Genomic DNA, 20,476 nt, shown 5'->3' on the forward strand with positions numbered 1-20,476 from the left:
AGCGAGGATTTGGCGACCTCAAACCAAACCTACAGTTTCAAGGAACTGAATTCTGCCAAGTACCTGAATGAACTTGGAAGCAGATTCTTCCCTGGAGCTTCTAGGTAAAAGCCCAGCCCAGCCAACACCTTAATTTCAGCCTTGTAAGATGCTAAACAGAGAACCCAGTGGAATCCACTGATGTTTTTGACCTAGAGAACTGTACAGTATTAATGGGTGTTATTTTAATTTGATAAATTTGTGATAATTTATTATGGCTGCAACAGAGAACAAGTATACCTTCCCTGGTGGCTCAGCGGTAAAGAATCTGCCTGCAGTTCAGGTGACACAGGAGACTGGGGTTTGATCCTTAGGTCTGGAAGATGCTTTGGAGGAGGAAATGGCAACCCACTCCAGTATTCTTGCCTGGAAAATCCCATGGACAAAGGAACCTCGTGGGCTATAGTTCATAGGGTTGCAGAGAATGGGACGTGACTGAATGAGCATGCACCGAGCATACACCTGGCAAACTGCAACTCCTGTCTGTTGATCATATTTATTTACCTATGCCTGTCTTTGGAGGCACTGCCCCATAACGGGCTTGTGCTCTACCCCATAAAGCCCAAGTCTTTGTTTTTCCTTTTTCAGAGTTTCAGGATTTTTTATTCCTAGAAAAAAAACTCTCCCCCAACCAGACACATCAATTCAAACACAAAATTAAGAACAAAAAATATTTCAGAGTTTATCCTAATATGAGTGATTTTCAAAAATGTGACTCATAATGTGACATGTCATTAACTAAATCTAGGAAACTGAGGTTTTCCTCAGTCATATGTTCTGTCTTTGAGTAGGATTGATTCTGAGCCATGGCAAGGAAAATAACTCCTACACTTTACCTTGATAATTGTAAGAAGGGAGAATCAGCAATGCACAGTGCTACGTGTGACAATAGGAAATTGGGAACTTCTTAATGTCAATCTTTAGATTTCTTGCAGTTCTCTTCTGCATTCCTTTCACGGTCTGTCTCTTCCATGCTGTCTGAGACATTGTAAATATTTTAGAATCGTTCTTCTCAGAGCTGCTTTCACCTCTTTGTTCCTCAAGCTGTAGATGAGAGGATTCACCAGGGGGGTGATTACACTGTACTGTATGGAGAGGATCAACTCCAGAGGCGAACCTGAGGTTGGCATGAGATAACGAAGAATGGCTGAGCCATAGAACAGGCTCACTGCAGTGAGGTGGGAGGAGCAGGTGGAGAAGGCCTTGCTTCTGCCTGTGGTGGAGCTGATGCTCAGGATGGTGGAGAAAATGCGGGTGTAAGAGAAGAAGATCAGGAGGCAGGTCCCAATGGCATGCAGGAGGACAGAGGAGAGCAGCATTGCAGCATTGGTGGAGACATCAGAGCAGGAGAGGGAAAAGAGGGAAGGCAACTCACAGGCGTAGTGGCGGATGGTTTGAACCTCACAGAAGTCCAAATCCAAAGCCAGGAGAATGTTGATGAGTGCATCCAGAAAGGCCACGACCCAGGAGCCCCACACCAACCTCACACACAGCTGTTTCCTCATCACCTGTCTATAGAGCAGAGGGTGGCAGATGGCAGCATAGCGGTCGTAGGCCATCACTGAGAGCAGGCAAGCCTCAATCCCAGTGGTGGCAAACACAAAGAAGATCTGAGCCATGCATCCCTCTACTGAGATGACTTTCCTCTGAGACAGGAGGTTCTCAAGCATCTTGGGTACAGTGACTGAAGAATAGAAGAGGTCTTGGAAGGAGAGATGGCTCAAGAAGAAGTACATGGGTGTATGGAGTGTAGAATCTGTATGGGACACAAGTATTATCAGCAGGTTCCCCAGAAGAGTCAGAAGGTAAATCATCAGGAACAGGACAAAGAGCAGAGCCTGGATGTGGGTGTCGGCAGACAGCCTGAGGAGGATGAACTCCTTGATGCTGCTGTGATTCCCTGTTGCCATTTATGGTCACTGTTCTTTAGAGAAAAATTAGGAAGAGGACTGAAATTTCTTCTTTCTACAGCAATTTCCAGAAGGCATTGTTCTGTTCTCTTTCCTTACAGAGTCAATCCTTGAACAACATGGGTATGAATCATGGCAGTCCACTTATATTTTTAAATAAATATAGTACTTATGTTTTCATTTTACAGATCTTTAAGAATGAAGAAAAGATTTATGTTAGATTAGAGATCACAATATGTGGAATCAAAAGAGCTAGTCTTGGTTCTAATTTAACTGTTTTAGCTTCCTGTCATTGTATGCCATTTATCAATGTCATTTTTTAAATTATGAAAACATGATAACACAATTACAGGAGACTTGGAAAATACTGAACAAAGCTACATATAGTTTCACTATATATTACAATTAAAAAAATAGATAAGATTTTTAGTTGGAGTTTCAATATCAAACTCAAAACTCAATACAATGAATATACAGAGAAGAAGAAGGATATAGTAGACCTGAAAAGCACTGTGAACCAATTCAACATAATTAAGATTTATACGATTTTCCCCAACCAGGGGATCAAACCCAGGTCTTCTGAATTGTAGGCAGATTCTTTACTGTCTGAGCCACCAGTGAAGCCCATAATTTTCACACAACAGTAGGATACAAATTCTATTCAAGTTCTCATAGACTACAAACTAGGAGACACTGGAACATATCCAGGGACAAAACTTTAGGTGCAAACATTTGATGATCTAAAGGTATTGAAATCATAGAGTCTATTCTCTTATCACCATAGAATTAGGTTAGAGATCAGTATCAAAAGATATTTAAAAATAATGCACTTATTTTCAAGTGCAATGTGACATTTACCAAGAGATATCTTTGACCTAGCTCAATGTCATTGATTTTTGAGGCAGAGATCACAGTACTCAGATTTTCAGCTTGTGGGAAGGTGTGAGGGTGGTTGCTGCCCCTAACTCCTGTGATGTTCAAGAGGCAACTGTATGTTCCTTCCTCTCTGTCTGATCTTCATTTTCATAGCCCTCATATCTGCCTTCAGTGGTTCCATGGAGTTGTTTTCCCTGGCTTTCTGCTGGGCTATCTGTGAGCTCTGAACCTGCCCCACGAGATTTTTCCCAATAGGATGAAATGTGAGGATATCATCCACTCTACAGGCCTACCAGAGAACTGCGTTTATGACTATATTATACCATCTTCTTCATCTGAGCCCTTGTATTCCACAGCTTTCCTCATCATCTTTTAGGGATTCCAACAAACATCCAGGAGAGGTGCAGATCTCCAGTCACCTTTATTACCTGGTCTTTACTGTCCATTTAAAACTGACTTATTAACTGATTAATGGTATTAATAGCATGTTGTGTTTGGGTAGCAGTTTATCTTATACAAATGACTTTCCTATTTTTTCTACTGTGGGATGTGTGTTTGTGTGTATGTATTATGTTTGTGTGTATATGATGGATGGTGAGAGAAGAGATTGAACTCATCTCACAGGTGAGAAAATTTAAGCCCCAATATTATCTAACTTGTCTAGATCCCTACACTTATTAGTTCTTTCAACAGCAAGGATTTAAATCTGCTTCATTTGGTTGTTAAGCAAAGGCTTTTCTTCTATACCACTTACTTAGAGAACAGGCCAAACTCTTTAGTTGCGTTTCAAAGTATTAATGACCTATGGATTCTCTTGATGCCCCACTGCTGAGGTCAGATAGCTTTGCTTGTTTCTGATCACCCTGTGAACCTTGCTTTTTTTCTCTGACTTGGTTCAAGCTGATATATTTTGTGGTGCACTTGTTCCATGAGTTCTTCTTTGATCAGTTCCTGCTCATTTCTCATTTAAACCTCTGTGGAAATAATTATTAACCCCAGTTTTTCAAATGAGGAAAATAAAGATAAATAAGCAAATTCAAGATTCTAATTTACCTCTTTCTAGTCCAGGGACTTAAAACCTTGTCTGTTTCCCTTTGATATGTAACAATTCATCAACACACTGTAAGTTTTTTCATCATCTGTATTAAAATCTTAATCACTTAGTGATATGTGTGTCATTTTTGTCTCTACAATCAGAGTGCAGTTTCTACAATGACAGGGCAGGAATTGGGCTGTTAGTTTCTATGCCTATAGTCACACACAGACAGATCAAAATGTAATGTACCTGCAATCAATTATTGTTAAATAAAGACAAAAATTAAGAAAACTGGACAGATTATGTAGCAAAAACTCTTGGTGATTATTTCCAAGCCCAGATGTTCAAGTTGTAGTTCAAAGAACTAATCAGTGTGGGGATCTAGGCAAGTTAGATAATATTGGGGCTTAAATTTTCTCACCTGTGAAATGAGTTAAGGGAGTAAAGGGAGCCTGAAATTAGGGGAGAAAGGGAGGAGGTAGATTGCTTATCTCCTTTTGCTATAGTAGACTGACAGAGAGCTTAGCTCTTTCTGAAATCAACACCTACAGATCCCTGCTTCAGAGGGATCACGTTACACTGTGCTTAACATGCAACATCCATTTATCTATCCATCCATCCATCAAAAGTGAAAGTCGCTCAGTCGGGTCCGACTCTTTGCAACCCCATAGACTATATAGTCCATGGAATTCTCCAGGCCAGAACTGAAGTGGGTAGCTGTTCCCTTCTCCAGTGGATCTTCCCAACCCAGGAATTAAACCAGGGTGTCCTGCATTGAAGATGGATTCTTTATTAACTGAACTATCAGGGAAGCCCTGCATTCATCAGTTATTTAATAAGTAGTTTTGAGTCTGTTCACTCTAAGGTACTGTGTTATACATGCAGTTGAAGACAAGTCTGCATGTATGTTTGTCTTTGTATTCACCCAGTCAGTCTGTGTCTTTTTCTTGGTGCATTTAATCTATTTACATTTAAGGTAATAGCCAATATATACCATCCTATTACCATTTTCTTTGTTGTTGGTGGTTTTTTTTTTTTTTTTTTTTTTGTAAATCTTGTTAAATTGCTGTATGAATGCACCTACCTGAGAGACTATTCTCCATTATTCAAGGTGATCAATCCTTCTAGCCTTTTTTCTCATCATCAGATAGAACCCTGATATGTAGTTGTATGTTCAGATTCAGTCTTTACTGGGTCTCTCATGCCTGCTTTGCTGTCTATTAGAGTAACTCTAATCTACCTCTTGAACTCTGAATCATTCCTGGGATCTCTAGCTTTGGTTGTCTACCAGACAAATCTAATTTTGGTATCTTTTGTGACTTGCAATAAAAGGTATGACCCTGCTCAGAAGGTAAATTTCCCAGTCCTTGAACTTGCTATTGCATACTACCCTATCCCTGTGCCTATCAAGGACTCATATAACTCCCAAACTCTGGACCCTTATTTAGAATATGTATATCTGAATCACCTATGAGTTTTGTCCAGTCTGTGATCTGTTGTCCAAGGAGTTGACTCAAAATAATGACAATTCATTAATGAAGAACCTGTAAAAGTCAGTTTTATCTGAGTCTATAAAAATACTTTTGAAAGTAAAGAACTTCTCTGGATTTTGTACAAATGAAATAATACAGTGAACAAAAGTCATCCTTTTCAAGAATGTGAAAATTTAAGAATTTGGGATTAAGTATAAAAATTCATCATAGAAGCTGGTCCAGTTCTTCCCTATTTACTCTGTAATATAGATCTGACCATAAGGACCAAGTCCTAGCTTGAGAACACTCTAGAATCTTCAGAGAATTTTAGAGAAGTTTTGATTATGGATCCCAAACCTGAGAACTTCTATCCTAAAATGGAAGTACCACAGTTTATCAGTGAGACAGCTACACTATGTAAATTCATGACTTATCTCACTCCAAGCCCCAAGCACAAAACTCTTTACTAATCTTCTTTTAAGGAAGGACAACATCTACATGTTAATTTTTAAAGAAATGGCAAATTATTAATATCAAGATCTTCTCACTTACCTCCAAGAAGAAACACAGTGAATTCAATTCAGCCCAAAGTTTGAGTGAGTAGTTCCAGATCTAAAAATGGGTGTGAGAGTAGGGAGGTCATAAGATAATTCTGAGAAGGCAAAGCTAGAAAAGAGAAGCCCAAGGGATCCCCCCAAACTGTTTATCTTACCAATTTTCCTTGAACACTCAAAATGAAAGCAGAAATACATCATCCCATACTTTTCTTTTCCCCCAGAAACCATCTTAAGGAAAGTGAAATGAAAGTGAAAGTCTCTCAGTCGTGTCCGACTCTTTGCAACCCCATGGATATAGAGTCCATGAAGTTCTCCAGTCCAGAATACTGGAGTGGGTAGCTGTTCCCTTCTCCAAGGGATCTTCCCAACTCAGGGATTGAACCCAAGTCTCTGGCATTGTGGGCAGATTCTCTACCAGTTGAGCCACTAGAGAAGCCCAAGAATACTGGAGTGGGTAGCCTATCTCTTCTCCAGGGAATCTTCCTGACCAAGGAATGGAACTGGGGTCTCCTGTATTGCAGGCGGATTCTTTACCAGCTGAGCTACAAGACTGTATAAAGTGAAATAATAAACCTGAATTCAAGTATCATCATCAAAAAAGCACCATCTTCCTTTCTATGAAGTTTCAACATCAGAGATTGCTTTTAATGGAGTACATATGTGTCTAAAGTAAAATCAAGCAATTTTGGAAAGGCTAGCACATTGAGACAGTTGTCAAGTATCAAAACTTTAGGTCTAATGAGACCATCAGTGCTTTCCAATGTGACAAGTAGTTAAGGCTCAATAATCAGACTATGAGACAGTTCAATAGATGTCTGATAGTTGTCTTGGTATACTTATTCAGAAAATGCTGAGATACTAAATGAATTAATGGACAGTTAAGTGAGGAGAGGAAGCTGAAATGGTTTAGTTCTTACAGGAGGAACCTGGGGACCAGCATGAATTCTTATAAATACGTCTCGTGCTGTACTTCAGTTAGTTTAGCAGGGATGAGAGATTAGATTGGGACTGGGTAATAATAACAGGAAAATGAATTCTGTGCACATTATAGAATTAAGGACATGGGAAAAGGAGGCATACTTTAGGGTACAAGTATTTTCTGTCAAAATTCAAGGAGTCCTCTTTCCCAATGATTAATGTTATTCACTGAGTAAATATAGACCTCCTCATCATCTAGTCAGAGAACTTGAGAACAAAAGCCCACCAGAACATAAGAAGAAATATACAGTTTAGGGAGTTTTGAAATGCAAAGGTTTACTCTCTATTATGTGGAAAGTAAAGTGAGAATGTGTAAAGGACAGACAGAGAAGGTCTGTCAAAGAGATGTTAATAAAACTGTAAAGTGCCTGGAACACATTTGGGGAACACTTTCAGAAAACTCATAGAAAATATTACCCCACTCCTGTATTGTCCTGGCACAGAAGATGTTTTGTAACATTGCCATTTCCTGGTAGTAGAACTTAACCGGGGTTGTAAGAACCAATACTTTCGTAAAAATAACTCTAGGAAAACAACAACTCTTATTTTTCCAGTTGAGAGTCACAGTGAGGACAGGAAGACAGAATATTCTAGATCTGGACGGTCCTGAAGTCTTTGTCCTCAGCTTCTCCATTGGCCACAGTGAAAAGATTCTCGAGTCCTCAGTAAGTAGAATTTGGTGAGAGATCACTCTCAGATGGTCTCAGGCCCAGCTACAGGGTATTTCATTTAGTTTCCTCTGTGATTATAAATATTGTTGACCTACCTAACAGGCAAGAGAGTGAATCTCAGCTTTAACCTCTCAGAAAAGCAGGTACAGCTCAAGCAGTTAGTTTATTGGTGGACTGAGCTGGAGAACGAAGAGAAAGTTGGACTAATGCCCTTTATTCCCTAGAGTTAGAGCCTGAGGCCCAAATTATGTGAATTAATTAGCGAAGTTACACTTTGTAAGAACCACAGGAGATTCCCTCAGATATTGGCCTTTTGTCTTGACTTTGAATTTTTTTGGAAATTCTTGGGTGAGAACCCTTGTGTGTTTGGTGGTTTTTCTTTTCCTCCCTTTCTCCATCCTTCCCTCCCCCCTCCCTTCCTTTTCAGCTTTATTGAATGATAATTTTAAACGTTTTATATATTTAAAGTATATAATGTGATTTGACATATGAATGCTTTATGAAATGGTTACCACAATCAGGTTAATTGCACATCCATTACTTCACATAGTTATCCTTTTTTGCATTTTTGTATATGTGTGGTGAAAATGCTTAAGGTCTACTCTCAGCATTTTCAAGTACTAACTATAGTTACCATGCTGTGTATCAGATCCCCAGAGCTAATTAATCATATAGGTGAAGGCTTGTATCTCTCATGATTTTGATTTGCATTTTCCTGATGATTAGTGATGTTGAATATCTTTTCATGTCCTGGTTGGCTATTTGGATGTCTTCTTTGGAAAGATGTCTGCTCAGGTACTTTGTCCATTTTAAGAATTGGATTATTATTATTATATATTTTGTTATTGAGCTGGATAAGTGACTTACATATTTTAAATATCAGCCATATGTTTTTCAGATATATTCTTCAATTCTGAGGGTTTCCTTTTCTTTTTTGTTGATTGTTTTCTTTGACATGCAAAACCTTTGAAGTTTGATGTAGTCACATTTGTTTATTTTTGCTTATATTGTTTGTGGTTTAGATGTCATACTCAAAAATCATTGCCAAGACCAAATAAAAGAACTGAAGTCCATAATCCACTTTTGAGTTAGTTTTTGTGAGTGGTGTAAGACAAGGGTCCAGAGATTTTGATATCTAGTTTTTCCAGCACCATTTATTAAAGAGACTGTCCTTTCCCTATTGTGTTTTCTTGGGACCCTTGTAAAAGATTAACTGGCTCTGTATGTGTAAATTTATTTCTTGACTCTTCATTCTGTTCCATTGGTCTATGTGTCTATGTTTATGCCAATATGATACTCTTTTGATTACTATAACTGTGTACTATAGCTTGAAATCAGGAAATGTGATGCTGTCAACTATTTTTCTTTCTCATGATTGCTTTGACTACTTAGGATCTTTTATAGTTCCATATTAATTTTACCATAAGAAGTCTATTCTTTTGAAAGATGCCTTTGGAATTTGGATAGAGACCAAAAGTGTAGATGTCTTTGGGTAGTATGGACATTTAACTATATTAGTTTTTTCTAATCCATGAACATGGGATGTCTGATCATTTATTTGCATCTTCCTCAAATTCTTTCATGAGTACCTTTAATTACACACACACAATATTCCAATTTAAGTGGAATCTATTTATCTTCTTTATCCATTTATCTATACATAGACACTTAGGTTGCTTCCATATCTTGGCTGTTATAAATAGTGCTGCAATGAACATAAGGGTGCATATATCCTTTTGAATTAGGGTTTTTGATTTCTTCAGAAAAATACCCAGAAGTGGAATTGCTGAATTATATGGTATTCTTATTTTTAACTTTGGAGGAATCTTTATACTGTTTTCCACAGTGGCTATACCAATTTATATTCCCACTAACAGTGCATGAGAGTTCCCTTTATCTCCATGTTATTGCTAGTGCCTAATATTTGTTGCTTTTTGATAATAGCTATTTTGACAGGTGTGAAGTGATATCTCATTGTGGTTTTGGTTTGCATTTCCCTGGTGATTAGTGATGTTGAACATGTTCTCATTTATCTCTTGGCCATCTGTATGTGTTCTTTGGAAAAATTTCCATTCACGTCCTCAGCCCATTTTATAATGAGAGTGTTTTATTTTCTGAAGTTGACTTGTATGAGTCCTTTGTATATTTTAGATATCAACTCCTTATCAGAGCTATCATTTGCAAATATCTTCTCTCACATTCTCTTGTGGCTCAGCTGGTAAAGAATCTGCCTGCAGTGTGGGAGACCTGGGTTTGACCCCTGGGTTGGGAAGACCCCTGGAGAAGGGAAAGGCTATCCACTCCAGTATTCTGGCTCAGAGAATACAGTCCATGGAGTTGCAAAGAGTTGGACACGACTGAGTGACTTTTCCTTTCACTTTTCTCTAATTCAGTAGGCTGATTTTTCATTTTGTTGATGATATCGCTTGCTGTTCAAAAGCTTTTTTTAGTTTGATATAGTCTCATGTGTTTATTTTTGCTTTTAAACCTTGCCTGAGGATATGGATCAAAAAAAATATTGTTTAGACTGATATCAAAGTATCTACTGCCTAGCTGTCTATTTTTTTTTCTGGGAGTTTATGGTTTTTGGTCTTACATTTTAGTTTTTAACTCATTTTGAGTTTGTTTTGTGTATTATATGAAGAAGTATTCGAGTTTGACTCTTTTGCATACAAGTGAAAGAAGAGAGTGAAAAAGGTGGCTTAAAGCTCAACATTCAGAAAACTTAGATCATGGCATCTGGTTCCATCACTTCATGGAAAATAGATGGGGAAACAGTGGAAACAGTTGCTGACTTTACTTTTTGGGGCTCCAAAATCACCGCAGATGGTGATTGCAGCCATGAAATTAAAAGATGCTTACTTCTTGGAAGGAAAGTTATGACCAACCCAGACAGCATATTAAAAAGCAGAGACATTACTTTGTCAACAAAGGTCCATCTAGTCAAGGCTATGGTTTTTCCAGTGGTCATGTATGAATGTGAGAGTTGGACTATAAAGAAAGCTGAGTGCCAAAGAGTTGATACTTTTGAACTGTGGTGTTGGAGAAGACTCTTAAGAGTCCCTTGGACTACAAGGAGATCCAACGAGTCCATCTTAAAGGATATCAGTCCTGGGTGTTTGTTCATTGGAAGGAATGATGCTGAAGCTGAAACTCTAACACTTTGGCCGCCTGATGTGAAGAGCTGACTCATTTGAAAAGACCCTAATGCTGTGAAAGACTGAGGGCAGGAGGAGAAGGGGACGATAGAGGATGAGATGGCTGGATGGTATCACTGACTCAATGTATATGGGTTTGGGTGGACTCTGGGAGTTGGTGATGGACAGCAAGGCCCGGCGTGCTGCAGTTCATGGGGTTGCAAAGAGTCAGACACGACTGAGCGACTGAACTGAACTGTCCAGTTTTCTCAACACTATTTATTGAAGAGGTTTCCTTCCCTCATGTATGTTTTTGCCTCCTTTTGGTAGCTTTGCTTAGTTGGTTTAGTTGCTAAATCGTGTGCAACTCTTGTGACCCCATGAACTGTAGCCTGTCAGGCTCCTTTGTCCATGAAATTTCCCAGGCAAGAATACTGGAGTGGGTTTCCATTTATCTGACCATGAAAGCACCATTTCTAGGTTATCTATTCTGTTCAGGGAAGCTTGGCATGATGCAGTGCATGGGTTCACAAAGAGCCAGACATGACTTAGTGACTGAACAACAGCAATTCTGTTCTGTTGATACATGTATCTATTTTTATGCCAATACTGTTCTGTTTTGATTAATGTAGCTTTATAGTACAGGCTGAAATCAGGAAGTGTAATACATCCAGCTTTGTTTTTCTCTCTCATATTGCTTTGATTTTGGGGTATTCTGTATCTCCATACAAATTTTAGAATTATTTGTTCTAGTTCCAGAAAAGTGCCATTGGTATTTGATAGGGATTGCGCTGAATCTGTACATTGCTTGATTATTATACTCATCTTAACAATATTAATTCTTACAGTGCATGGATGCAACTTTTCATTTGTGTCATCTTCAATTTATTTCATCAATATTGTATAGTTTTGAGAGTATAAGTCTTTTACCTCTCAGTGAGATTTACTGTAAGTATTATAATCTTTTGATGGAATTGTTTTTTAATCTCTCTTTGTGATAGTTCATTTTTAGTGTGGGAAAGACAATAGATTTTCTTTAAATTTTTTTTCTAAATTTTATACAGTGTTAAAGTTTACTTTCCATTTATAGTTATTACAAAATATAAGCTATATTCCTTGTGTTGTACCGTACATCCTTGAGCCTATCTTACACTCAGTGGTTTGTGTTCTCCCACCCCAACTCCTCACTGCCTCTCCCCTCCCCTGAATTGGTAACTGCAGGTTTGTTCTCTATATCGGTGAGTCTGCTTCTTTTTTGTTGTATTCACTAGTATTTTTTAGATTCCATATGTAAATGTCTGTCTGATCTATTTAGCTTAGCATAATGCCCTCCAAGTCCATCTGTGTTGCTGCAAATGGCAAAATTCCATTCTTTTTTATGGTAGAGTAGTATTCCATTGCATATATATATATATATATATATATATATATACTACATCTTCTTTATCCATTCATCTGTTGTTGGATGTTTATGTTGCTTTCATATCTTGGCAATTATAAATAATTTTGGCTTCCGTGTCTCTCTTATGTAACTCCATTATTATCAGCTTTGAAAAAAGTACTTTCTTGCTTTCTGTCACACAAGATGCTTCAGGTTCATATTGTAATTTCTCTGCCCCTGGCTTGGAATCAGTCAGTTCTCATGTAGCTCTGTTTCCTTTTATTGTAGGGTGCTGTGTGCGTAGTCACTCAGTCGTGTCCGACTCTTGTGACCCCATAGACCGTAGCCTGCCAGGCTCCTCGGTCCATGGAATTCTCCAGGCAAGAACACTGGAGTGGGCTGCCAGTGTGGAAAGGTATTAGAAACAAGCACTGGGCACTGAGTTATGCTCCTTGCTAACTATGTAATGTATTGTTACTTTCAGGCCCTTTGAGTTGACAGAACAGCAATAAAAAAAATCATTTGTGTAGTAAATGGTGTTTGCATACATATCTGCAAATATTTCTATATGTAGCCAAGGAGGAGAGTATTTTTATTTTGTGCCTTCTTGGAGCCACAGAAAACACTATAGGATTATGGGTAACTTTGATTTTTTATCCTTTTAAAATGTTTTTATATTTTTCAGAAATAAAGTGCATTGTTGTATAATCAGAGAAACAATAATATTAAATACTTTTATAAAACTGATAAGTTGCAAGAAAATGAAATTATCAAAATTGTAGAGGAGTGATTATCATGTAGGTATGAAGTATATAAAATTTCATGTATCATACCTGACTCTTAGTAACAGCTCAGTAGATATTAATTTGCTTACTTCTTTTGCTAAAAACAAGACAAAAATAATATATGAATGAGAAAAGTTATGGATTTAAAAACCTATCATCTATTTACATGATTGATGCCCAAGCAGAGAAAGCAACTACATGTTTCTAGTGACTTTACCTCTCTTTACATTCTCATCCTCTTTTCTTACCCTTCACTTATCTGGGAGGTAGATGTATGTGGGGGAGATTCCCTGTTTTAGGTTATCTCTGATTTATCAAGATGAGTCATCCAACAACAGAAAAGAATGGTGGCTACTTATTGAGTTGGGGAGGTGAATGGGTATTGAAACATGGGGTAGGCTTTTAGATTTCTTGAGGTAAGAATATGAACATAGCTTTAGAAGACACCACAGGAAGTGGAGGTCTGACCCTTGTGTGCATCCTATACTTTTGAAGAAAGTTTCTTTGTGACTCCAGGAGATTGTATGTAATGTACTGAGACTGGAGGGGAATATGGAGAATCTCTGTGAAGAAGTCTGTTGTCAGTCTCACATATTTTGAGATGAGTATCTGCTTTTTGAGTGAGTGTCTGGTGTCTGCTTTTTGTTTTGTTTCCTTATTATAGCATATATATATATATTTTATTTATTTATTTTTAATTGAAGGATAATTGCTTTACTGGTATCTGCTTAATGTAGAGTGTACTTGAGGGAGAAGGCAAACAATCCCCCAAAGATATTTGAGTTTCAAGAAGAAATGGTTAATATGTAAATAGTTAAAAATAGGAAAACCATAATTACACTAATATAATAAAATTGGTCTTTATTTTGTGATGTTAAAACAAGACATGTGAAATATGTCAATGAGATGGGGAGAAGTCATTGATAAATGCATGTTATTCACAATATTTTAGTTAGTTGTATAAATTGTGGGATCATGGAGGGTTTATAATACCATTTTAATAAAAAGAAAACTAATAGTAAAATAAACAAAATAAAGTAAAAGATGTACATGTGTCAACCAATCATTACATACCATCCAAAAAGGGTTATTATTTCTTAAATTCTGTGAGGCAAGGTCCTTTGCTTTTGCTCTTATTTCTTCTTTTTTGGTTTTGTCTCTTCTTTCTTTCTCCTTCCTTTGTTTCTTTTTTAAAATTACAGTTTTATTGAGATATAATTGACCTGCAGCACTGTATAAGTTTGAGTACGGCATTATGATTTGACTTACATATGTCATGAAATGATTACCACAATAAGTTTAGTGAACATCCATCATCTCATATAGATACAACAATAAAAATGGACAAAAAATTTTCCTTGTGATGAGAACTCTTAGAATTTACTCTAACAACTTTCATACATAATGTGCCACAGTGTTAATTATATTAACCATGGTGTACATTACATCTCTATTACTCACATATCTGTTAACTGGAAGTTTGTACTTTTGACCACCTTCATCCAGTTCCCCCTTTCCTTATCCCCACTTCTGGTAACCACACATCTGATTTCTTTTTCTATGAGTTCATTTGTATGTTTGTTTTTGAAGTATAATTGACCTACAACACTATATTCTTTCCTGGTATACAACACAGTAAGCTGATATTTCTGTACATTTCAAAATGATCACCATGATAAGTCTAGCTACTGGGGTTTTAAAGAAAGGGAAAAAAAGAAAAACACGAAATAAGGAAGAAAAGAAAGGTAGATGATAGAAGGAAGGAAAGAAAAAAACTCTGGCTTCAGATATTTTTGGAAATATTTAATGATGAATAAAATAGAAACTATTTCACAGCATCTATTTCATGTTTTCATTCTTATGATGAGAAATGGGAACAAAAACTAGCAGATGCTAACTTGTTTCATAAATTCTTCTTATATAAAATTGTATGAAAAAGAGAAATAGTAAAAATAAGAATCTTTAAAATATAAAACTTTGGTGAATAATGTATAACTATGTAACATGTAATAAATCTTTCCTAAAATAATTCCTTTAAAAGGTAAATTGAGAAGGAAAACTTAAAATCCCTGAAATCATCATGAAAGATAACAGAGGAAAACTACACATGCAATATGGCATAACTGTAGGAAAAGTCTGAAACATATGTGAAACTTTGAAATTTTATAAATGCAGAGTTTTCTTTTTCCCAATGACTGTCTTTCTAGATTAGAAACAAAAATTTTCGATCTACATCTTCTTTAGAAAAAAGGATTTATGTGAATTTGGGTCATTTCCCAAATCTTGGTGAGATCTTTTGAGAGGCTAGGTGGAAACAGAGATATCATGGGATGGTAGGGCAACAAAAAAGAAAGGAGGAGGCCACCAAAACAAGCCAGTTCTTCAAGGTTCCTTGAAAGTTTCTTGGGATTCCAGAGTTGGAAGAAAGAACCACTGACCCCTTCAGACCATATTTTGCTTGAGCACAGAGGAGGAATGTCCTCTTTGTTTATTCGTGCAGTAAATCCCTCAGGCCACATAAGCGTGCCAGTGCGTGTGCAGACCTGGGTTTCCAATCCCTGTCTCTCATGAGTGTCCCTCTTCCTCATTCCTCTGACCCTTACTGAGGACTTCTCTTTCTTTAATTTCCCCTTATTATTGCCATTCTCCTTTCTGGCTCATGTTCTCTCATCTGGTCAACCTGTCTTCCCTCTCATTCTCTTTTGCGCATGTTCTCTCTCTCTCTCTCGCCTGAAAGGGATCATATTTACATGATTATTTGGTACACTAGGTAGCTTTCTGTTGGCTCTCAATCCCACGCTTGTCTTGTATACTTGGTTTTATATTACCAGGACTAGACCACTACAGAGGACATTTCCCAAGGACATTTCTATTACTGCTGGCTTCTGATTAGCCTCAGGCAGTGAGAAGTATGGGTGGAAACTAAAAGAGACAGCTAATATGGTTCTGATGGAGGAAAGGCGGTGTCCCTTCAGTGCTCCCAGCATCGGCGGCACTTTTCCATGCTCATGGCCTGCCACCTGGCCTCAGGACTTCCTCAGCACCCAACAGTGGTGCCCCCAGTGAAACAGCAGGGCTGAGCCACCCTCGGAGTGGATTCCCTCCCTTTTGCCACCAGTCAAAGGTGCCAGGAAAGGTACAGAGAATGGGTAACGTCTGCTTTGCTTTAATAGCATACTCCCTCTCTCAGTAACTCCTGGCTGCTATATTTTCTCCAAATCCCTCTCCAATTTAAGCTCAATCCCAGCCCCGTCTGAAATTTATGACTCTTTATTATCAGTGACCTTGCCTCTTTTACTTCTAGCAAAACTCCCCCTATAAATGTCAGATTCAGATAAGAATTCAGGTTCTAGACAATTTTCTCAGTGCTAATATCAATGGGAATGTTTCATAAATAAAAAAAGAATCTGTACCAAATTATCTCAATCTCCTGGATTGATATAACTAACTGATGCATTGCTTTGTCCCTGAGCAAATTGACTGAACAAAAACAGCAAGTAGCTATTGGATTTTCTCAATAATCTCAAATGAAACAGGTTCTTGTAAGATATTTTGTCACCTCTGTTATGAACTAACGAAAGTTATCCTCAACTTGTTATTCAAACATCTGATGGATGCTTTTGCATTTCCCAGTCATTCCTACCTGTTCTCTGCTGTCTGAAATGCTGTAAACCTTTTTGCCACATTCTTTTCAGAGCTTCTTTTACTTCCTTGTTCTTCAGGCTATAGACAAGGGGATTCACTAGGGGAGTGACCACACTGTACTGCAGGGAAAAAATCAACTCCAGCAGGGAACTTAAGGTTGGCATGAGATAGCGAAGAAAAGCAGATCCATAGAAGAAGCTCACTGCGGTGAGGTGGGAAGGACAGGCAGAGAAGGCCTTACTTCTGCCTGCAGTGGAGCTGATATTCAGGATGGTGGAGACAATGCGGGCTTTTGGGAAGAAGACCAGGAGTAAAGTTCCAGGAGCATGCACAATGGTGGAGAAGCCCAGGACTGAAAAGTTGATGGAGATATCAGAGCAAGAGAGAAAGAACAGAGATGGCAGCTCACAGCTGAAGTGAGGCATGACATGTGCCCCTCAGAAGTCCAAGCTCAAAGTCATGAGGGTGTTAATGAGAGCATCCAGAAAGCCCAGTCCCCAGGAGAGCCATACTAGACCCCCACAGAGCTGTTTACTCATCAGCTGGCCATAGAGCAAAGGGTGACAGATGGCAGTGTGGTGGTCATAAGCCATGGCAGAGAGTGTGAAGGCTTCCATCCCTGCAATGGAAAACACAGAAAAAGCCTGGGCAAGGCAACCTTCTACTGATACTGATTTCTGTGAGACGGGAGATTCTCCAGCATCTTGGGCACAGTGAATGAAGTTAAACAAAGATCCAGGAAAGAGAGGTGACTGAGGAAGAAGTACATGGTGAATGGAGGTGAGATTCCATCCTGATGACAGTCATCATCATCAGATTCCCTATCAGGGTTAGGAGGTAAATCCACAGGAAAAGTACAAAGAACATAACTTGGATGCAGGGGTCGGCAGATAGTCCAAGGAGGATGAATTCTGTAATGGTGCTATGGTTTCCTAGAGCCATGAGAGAAGGTGTTCCACTGGAATGAAAGCAGAAAGAAGTGTGAAGTATTCACCTCCTCTTCATGCCATCTTAGTGTTCTTATTTCATTCCATGCACACATATGTCTCTCTTCAGCCTGCTCATCTTTTACAAGGAGTTAAAAAAAAGTCTTTCTCCTTTCCCCAAATTCTTCTTTGACTCAATTGCCAGCTGTTTAACTCCTGGAACCATGAGCCAGTCCCATCTGTCTATGCTCTTTCCCTTTGTGGCTCCTCTCCCAAAATAGCTCTGGAGAACTTTATTTAATTTTTCAGTCTAGTCTATGACTAACTGGTTTCATCTTGAACTATCCCTTGTGATTTTTTTGTTGTTGTTGTTTTCCAGCTGTACTGCATGGCTTGCAGGATCTTAGTTCCTTGACCAGGGATTGAACCCACACCCTCTGCAGTGAAAACGCAGAGTCCTAACCACTGGACCACTAGGAAATTCCCTACCATCCCTTGCTTTTATTCTGTAACCTCAAGTGAAGTGAAGTTGCTCAGTCATGTCCGACTCTTTGTGACCCCATGTACTGTAGCCTACTAGGCTCCTCCATCCATGGGATTTTCCAGGCAACAGTACTGGAGTGGGTTGCCATTTCCTTCTCCAGGGGATCTTCCCAACTCAGGGATCGAGCCCTGGTCTCCTGCATTGCAGGCAGACGCTTTAACATCTGAGCTACCAGGGAAGCCCTATTCTGTAACACTACTGGTCAAATCCAGTAAACTCACGTGGTTCTGGTGTGCCTCCAGTTGCAGAATCAGGGCACCAATTGTCAGATCCTATTTGTTCTGGTGACCTCATTACTCTTCTATTCTCTGCCTTCAACTGATACTCTGTTGAAATTTTTTCTCTTCAAATTTCGACCCAAATCCCACTGCTCTTGAATATTCACTATAATTTCTACCTCCTCCATTATATATGTCTTCCTTCTCTTACTGCACAGATTATAGAAAAGAATGATACCTGCCTTTTTTTTTTTTGCTGTCAGTTATGTCTAGGTATTATCAAACATTTAGCTTTCCCTCTACTGGAAGATCACAACAAAACTATAAGTGCTGAATTATCTCAAATTTTAGAAGGAGGACATTCAATCTGAAACTGTTGCAGTAACTTGCTGCTATCGAGCGAGTAAGTGAGTGGGTAAGATTTACATTCATCCCAGGTCTATGAAGCTATCATTATCTTTGATTTTTATGTTCTGACCAGCTGATATCCATTTTCTTAAACCTGTTTACTTATCTCCACTCTCTGTTCTCTTTTACTCCTTATTCTGTAAACTCTTTCAACTTTCATTTGGATATCTATTGCTCTGGTTTTCAGCAGAATGTGTGAATACTATTTCCTTTTTCTCCAAGCATATTGCTTGCTTATCGAGAACAGATTTGGTATTCAATCATCTTTATTATCTTAAATCTTGAACTATAGCAGAATGAGAGGCATATGATGGGTCCTCAATATTTGTTGAATATAGGAATAATGAAACTAGTTTAGAACATATTGTGTGTGGTTTGTTTGAGGAATACCGCCTCCTCCCTGCCCTACCAAATACCTGTTTGATCTCTGGTTTCAGAAATAAACAACTTGAGAATGACTGGGAAGTTGTAAAGAAAAGGAAGGCTCTATGGGGTTTTGTGATTGCAGAGGACTTACTTTCTATTGTACTAACTGGCACCTAAAGATTCATTCCCTCCGAGGAGTACCTACTAGCTCATTTTGGGCCACATTCAGAAGGTTGCTTAAAAACATGACAATTATTCATCTATCCATCAGATAATTTATTGATCAGTTACTAATTCGTTTAGTCACTTAATATTTCATTTGTCCACTCCATTTTCCAACCTGTCAATTCAGCAATGTATTCATCTGTTTCATTCAGTTATGTATTACTTCATCAATTCTGTCATTTATCTAATTCTTCAAAGTATTACAGACTTTTTTTGTAAATGGCAACCCACTCCAGTACTCTTGCCTGGAAAATCCCATGGATGGAGGAGCTTGGTGCAGGCCACTGTCCATGGGGTCGCAAAGAGTCGGGCATGACTGAGTGACTTCACTTCAGCCTTACTTACAATAGATTGGGCAAAAAGACCTTGCTTAACCTTTGCTGAATTGTGTAAATACACTTACTTGTCCTGTTTTTCCAGTTACATTTTTCCAGAACCCAGGGTTGAGTTCTTGCATTTTTTTGTAGCCAACGTGAAATCTCAGACTCTATTCTTTCATGAGTGCTCTTTCCTGGTATGATAACTCCTTGCTGAAATCTTGATCTGTCAACTAGAACTGGGAATCAACTATGAATTCCCCAAGCTTTCACCTGGGGAATAATCTCACCAATGTTTCAGTTGTTCTTGCCCAAAGAATTTACCAGAATAGATTCAATTCTTGCTGGGCTAGCCAATGCCCTGCTTTCCCTAACTTTCCTTTATTTTCCTATTTCTGTTTAGACAAGTTCTTATACTTTCACCCCTTATCAGAACCCATATTGAAATTACCTCTTGATTCTATCTGGTGGGTAAGTTGTAGTCCAACATGGTGAGCTAAATTAATATTTACTCTTCAGTAAAGATGAATAATGGAATGATAACCAAATGGAAAAGTCAATTTTTCCTGTCTTTGAGTTTGTAAAATCTTACAGAAATAAACAATTCTTTGTGTTCTTCAGTAGCAAAGTAGTCAATCCAGTCCAGTCACTTTAACTGGAAAATTTCTCAAAATTTGTAATTTACTGTCTAATTTTGGTCAGACACAGTTTGGCCACATTTGCTCCATATTTATTCTCCAGTTTTCCCATATTTACTCTCAGTGTAGACCTAGTTACTATCCAAGTTTTGTTTCCAGCACTCAGCCTGAGAAAACTCTAGGATACCCAAAGGACTTTGGAGAAACAGTGAGAGATCCGATATTTGAAAACCTCTGTCCTCTGTTAACATCTCACAAAGCCCATCAGCAAGGTAGGTGGAAGCCCAAGTTGTTGGATTCTATGATTTTTCTCCCTCTGACTCCCAGCATAGATCCTCTGACTGTGA

General features: G+C 38.3%; 1 protein-coding gene and 1 pseudogene across 1 annotated transcript; both read right to left on the reverse strand.

Annotated features, from left to right (window-relative positions):
- Positions 1-992: 992 nt before the first annotated feature.
- Positions 993-1,949, reverse strand: LOC120861301 (olfactory receptor 8S1-like). Its single transcript, XM_040236934.1, has one exon. It carries the CDS (start codon positions 1,947-1,949, stop codon positions 993-995), a length of 957 nt encoding a protein of 318 aa, XP_040092868.1.
- A 14,492-nt stretch (positions 1,950-16,441) lies between these two features.
- Positions 16,442-17,429, reverse strand: LOC120861238 (annotated as a pseudogene).
- Between the last annotated feature and the right edge of the window lie 3,047 nt (positions 17,430-20,476).

The sequence above is a fragment of the Oryx dammah genome, unplaced genomic scaffold, assembly GCF_014754425.2.
Source record: "Oryx dammah isolate SB20612 unplaced genomic scaffold, SCBI_Odam_1.1 HiC_scaffold_11232, whole genome shotgun sequence".
NCBI lineage: Eukaryota > Metazoa > Chordata > Mammalia > Artiodactyla > Bovidae > Oryx > Oryx dammah.